General features: G+C 39.7%; 1 protein-coding gene across 2 annotated transcripts in view; it reads left to right on the forward strand.

The window, feature by feature from the left end:
- The window catches only part of LOC106880355 (putative ferric-chelate reductase 1), a 57,843-nt gene that overhangs the window by 27,686 nt on the left and 24,363 nt on the right, over positions 1 to 5,794 (forward strand). For both annotated transcript variants that reach the window (XM_052976021.1, XM_014930239.2), the window contains exons 6-7: positions 694 to 852; positions 2,507 to 2,599. In XM_052976021.1, the coding sequence (XP_052831981.1) occupies positions 694 to 852; positions 2,507 to 2,599 (252 nt within the window). The remainder of the gene's footprint in view (positions 1 to 693; positions 853 to 2,506; positions 2,600 to 5,794) is intronic.

A 5,794-nucleotide genomic window follows, 5' to 3' on the forward strand; every position in this document is an offset into this window, starting at 1 on the left:
CCTCAAGCTGACCAAAGCCTTGTGAGTGGATTTGGTAGACGGAAACTGAAAGAAGCCCGTCGTATATATGTATATATATATATGTATATGTGTGTATATGTTTGTGTGTCTGTGTTTGTCCCCGCCCAACATCGCTTGACAACTGATGCTGGTGTGTTTATGTCCCCGTAACTTAGTGGTTCGGCAAAAGAGACCGATAGAATAAGTACTAGGTTTACAAAGAATAAGTCCTGGGGTTGATTTGCTCGACTAAAGGTGGTGCTCCAGCATGGCCACAGTCAAATGACTGAAACAAGTAAAAGAGTAAAAGAGTAAAGAGTATATCTTGAGGTCACCCATAGGTGATTTATTCTTATTTTGGTTTTGATAAACTCATAGGCAGGCCTGGATTCTCTCAGTATACTCGTCAGAGTGATCAGAGATTGGGCTGGCTGTATATATCCTTAATCTCAGTTGGTTACATTTGGGAATCCAGCCAGACAGTGTAATGCCAGTTACTCCTGATAGGATCCTACAGAGGAAGTGTCAGGAGACTCCACCCCAATAACCCTCCAATAGGGGATGGAAAAAATAAATGGAAGGGATTCAAGTTGGGTTGTTGTTTTTTGTTGTTGTTTTATAAATGTTTTTGCCACTTATCTTCTCCATTCCTTGTTCTCTCTATTTTACCATTTTCTTCAATTTTTGGCATAGGATTGTGGAAAGCACAAAGGATGTTTGGATTGTGAAGATGGATGTCTCATTTCTTGGATTCCAAGCAAGGATAAGAAAACGGTTCACTTTGAATTTTCATTACCAACACAATCTGAGAACGTATATCTTGCCTTGGGGATTTCCCCTGAACCTCAAATGGTAAGTGAAGAATATAATGGAAAGAAAAATTAAGATATAGGCACAAGTGTGGCTGTGTGGTAAGCGGATTACTTCCCAACCACATGGTTCTAGGTTCAATCCCAACATGTAGCACTGTGGGAAAATGCCTTCAACTACAGCCGTGGGTCAACCAAAGTGGATTTGGTAGGTGGAAACTGAAAGAAGCTCTGTGTGTGTGTGTGTGTGTGTGTGTGTGTGTCTGCGTGTGTGTGTGTGTATGTGTGTGTGCACATCTTTGTGTTTGTGTTTGTCCCCCACTACCACTTGACAACCAGTCGTCATCGTTGTTGTCACTTTAAGGTCCACTTTTCCATGCTGGAATGGGTTGAACACAATTTGCCAAAGCAGATATTTTTCGTGGCAAAGCACCCTTCTTGGTGCCAACCCTCACCTGATTCAAAGCAAGGTAATATTTGCCCCATGGCTGCATGGATATGTTTTGGCAGATAATTATACACTGCTTGTATAATGGTGATGTTTGTTCACAACTACTATACAGTGTTATGACAAGGAGACACAACTACATACTCACACACACACACACATATATGCTCACATATTGCACACAAACATACATACCCACAACCCACCCACTCATCACCTATATATATATATATGTGTGTGTGTGTATATACATACATATATACACACACACATATATACACACACATATATATACGCTCTTTTACTTGTTTCAGTCATTTGACTAAGGCCATACTAGAGCACCATATATATGTGTGTGTGTGTAATGTTATTTGCTATTTATTGATTGTGTAATTTGTTGATTTTTGGAATAGGGTTTTTGTGGTATATTTGTTTTTCATTGTTGAATTTGTTAATAGTTGGTTTTTCTCTAAATTATATATATATATTATATATATATATATATATATATATATATATATATATATATATATATATATATATATATACATACACATACACAGTATGAACATGCATGCTTACATAGACACATACACACACACGCACACAAATATGTATGTATGTATGTATAAAGGCACAGGTGTGGGTTTGTGGTTATGAAGCTAATTTCAGAGACTTTTCCCATTATGTGCCAGTTTGGCTGAGTAACATTGCAAGCAAGCAAGATTCAATCTGATTTTTAATGCATTATAAATATATTTGTATGTGTGTGTGTGTGTGTGTGTGTGTGTACATATGTATGTATGCATGAGTGTGGGAATGTTTGTGTCCCCTTGTCTTGACATTGTGTAAAGTTGTAGATATTTCCAATAATCTATGAAAACATGCCTGACCACGAGAGGGAAAATATTACCTAATTTGGAAAGAGATGTGGACTGGTTACAGGAAGGGCAACCATCCATAGCAAATCTGCTTCAATAAACTCTATCCAACTCATGCAAGTGGATGATAATGGTGACAGTGATGATAATACATATATACATATGTACACACACACACATGCATGCACACGTGCACACATACACACACACACACACACACACATATTGCAAATCAGATTGTTATATAATTGCAATTTAACTCTGGAACTAAAATGGGTCCACATCATTTTTGGCTTAGAAAGTATTGTAAGAAATTAATTATGTACTTTGTTAATTATTTTCAGTACTTGGTGTGTTCTCTATTACAGGATGGAGATCATGTGATTGAATGTGTCCAAGGAAACTCAATGCACATCCTACGTACGTCGCATAACACGAAACATCACAACCAACTGATTCCAGTAAGTCATCGTAAGTCATCTGTGTGCGCATGTGTGTATTTGTGTGTGTGTATAACCATATGTGCATGTATTTATGTATGTATGTGTGTTTCTGTATGTGTGTGTGAGTTAGTGTTGTATGTGTATGTGTGCAGTGTGTTCTTGAGCAAAAGACTTCATCTCACATTGCTCTGTAATGACATCAATACATGACATGTGGCACACTGCAACAGCACAAGTAATGTTGATTTGATGGAGGAAGTGAGCCTATGTGCAATATGAACATTTGATCACTATAAACCAGTGGTTCTTAACCAGGATCCATATATATATATATATATATATATATATATAGGAGTGGCTTATAGGCGTAGGAGTGGCTGTGTGGTAAGTAGCTTGCTTACCAACCACATGGTCCCGGGTTCAGTCCCTCTGCGTGGCATCTTGGGCAAGTGTCTTCTACTATAGCCTCGGGCCGACCAAAGCCTTGTGAGTGGATTTGGTAGACGGAAACTGAAAGAAGCCCGTCGTATATATATATATATGTATGTATGTATGTGTTTGTGTGTCTGTGTTTGTCCCCCCAACATCGCTTGACAACCGATGCTGGTGTGTTTATGTCCCCGTAACTTTGCGGTTCGGCAAAAGAGACCGATAGAATAAGTACTAGGCTTACAAAGAATAAGTCCTGGGGTCGATTTGCTCGACTAAAGGCGGTGCTCCAGCATGGCCGCAGTTAAAAGACTGAAACAAGTAAAAGAGTAAAAGAGTATATATATATTAGAAAAAATAATAAGGTACTCAGATATCTGGATAGTTATACATTTACAGATTTTTATTAATATGTCACATGTTTTTATAAATTAGCGTTTGCATCTATTCTAGTAGAGTCATATGTTAATTTAAAATCATGTGATTAGGAAGCTGCTAGTATTGTAGTTCACTTGCTACATCATCATCATCATTTAACGTCTGCTTTCCATGCTAGCATGGGTTGGACGATTTGATTGGGGGCTGGCGAACCAGATAGCTACACCAGACTCCAATCTGATCTGGCAGAGTTTCTACAGCTGGATGCCCTTCCTAATGCCAACCACTCAGAGAGTGTAGTGGATGCTTTTTACGTGCCACCGGCATGAGGGCCAGTCACATGGTACTGGCAACGGCCACTCTCAAAAGATGTTTTTTATGTGCCACCTGCACAGGAGACAGCCAATGTTTTGTTCATATGCCACCGGCACAAGTGCCAGTAAGGCGAAGCTGGAAACGATCACGCTCAAATGGTGCTTTTTACGTGCCACCGGCACGGAAGTGAGACTGCTGCTCTGGCAGTGATCCCGCTCGGATGGTGCTGTTAGTGCTCCACTGGCACAGGTGCCAGTCATCGAATTTGGTTCAGTTTGACGATATTTCATTCACTTTGGAAATTATTCCAATAGTCATTATTTTATTAGTTCTTTCTTTTTTGTTTGTTTGTATGTTTATCTATACACAAGTTATTTATTTATTGCATGCTATCCATTGTATGAAGATATCAGGATATATATTTGGAGTTTTGATCACATGACCAAAAGTTTGATTCTTTTGCTGGGTTTGGCAAGTTTTGTTTTTGAACAAAACACTCCCTATCTCATTGCTGCAGTTCACTCTGCTGAAAATGGGTGGCAGCAACAGGGTTAAGTATGTGACAAGGTTGACCTCCCAATAAGAGGGTGGGGATGGAGTGCATTGTACACATAGTTACAGATAAGCCATAGAAAGTGGGATAGGCTTCAGTTTAATAGCTGTTGGCTCTTGACAGACTTAAGAAGATAAGAAAATATTATTTATTATTTTTATGCTTGTATGTTTTGTTTGTTGATTGTGTAAGGTAGGTACTAGCTTATAAAATATATTTTGTAGATCTTAACTTGGGAAATGAGCAAGGAAGTTATTAAAGTTTCTTATCGATATCTTTTATCCTTTACCTGTTTCAAGGGTGGGGGGGAGGCACCACCCTGAAGAATTTTAGTCCAACAAATCCACCATGGAACTTATTTTTTTAAAGCCTGTTACCCACTCCATCTATCAGATTTTTTCAATCTCACTCACAGATATTTTAATTAATTTTTTTTTAACTAAACAGTTTGAAATTTTAGATACTGGTTGAATGTGTCACATAGAATACAGTTTACTCTTAATGTTTTTGACAAAATTTTGTATTTTAGAAGTTATTTCATGTTAAAGTAGTCGTATTAGGGTAATTTTAACCAATCAGTGATGTGTATTCAGCTGAAGAAAGTTACTGCTGTTTGCGAAAGTAATGGAAACATGGGCCATGACTGCTGAAGACATGCGTAGGCTCGAAAGAAATGAAGCTAGCATGATCCGCTGTCAGTGTGCACACACGACAGAGTGTAAGCGCCCTGAGAGAAATGGTAGACATAAGAAGCATCAGATGTGGAGTGCAAGAGAGACGTTTGCATTGGTATGGTCATGTACTGCGAATGGAAGAGGAGAGCTGTGTGAAGAAGTGCCACTCCGAAACAGTGGAAGGAATCTGGGGTAGAGGGAGACCCAGGAAGACATGGGATGAGGTGGTGAAGCATGACCTTCAAACGTTGAGCCTCACAGAGGCAATGACAAAAGACCGAGACCTCTGGAGATATGCTGTGACTGAGAAGACCCGGCAAATAAAGTGAGTACACATCTATAACCTACACCAGTGTCGCAAAACCAACCCACTCAAAAGTACCTGGGATCGTAGGGTGACATGCCGTGCTTGAGGAGACTTATTGAGTAAAGTACATCAACATCAGCAATATCAAAATCAAATCAAATAAAAATTGTAATTGTGAGCCCCGTGCCGGTAGCATGTAAAATGCACCATCCTAATGTGGCCGTTGCCGAGTCAAGTACATCAACATCAGTAATATCAAAATCAAATCAAATGGGAGTTGTAGTTATGAGCCCCGTGCCAGTAGCACGTAAAAAGCAACATCCAAATGTGGCCGATGCCAGTGCCACCTTGACTGGCTTACGTGCCAGCGGCCCGTAAAAAGCACCCACTACACTCTCGGAGCGGTTGGCATTAGGAAGGGCATCCAGCTGCAGAAACACTGCTAGATCAGATTGGAGCCTGGTGCAGCCTCCTGGCTTCCCAGACCCCAGTCGAACTGTCCAACCCATGCCAGCATGGAAAACAGATGTAAAACGATGATGATGATGATGATGATG

Source organism: Octopus bimaculoides, chromosome 23, assembly GCF_001194135.2.
Source record: "Octopus bimaculoides isolate UCB-OBI-ISO-001 chromosome 23, ASM119413v2, whole genome shotgun sequence".
Taxonomy (NCBI): domain Eukaryota; kingdom Metazoa; phylum Mollusca; class Cephalopoda; order Octopoda; family Octopodidae; genus Octopus; species Octopus bimaculoides.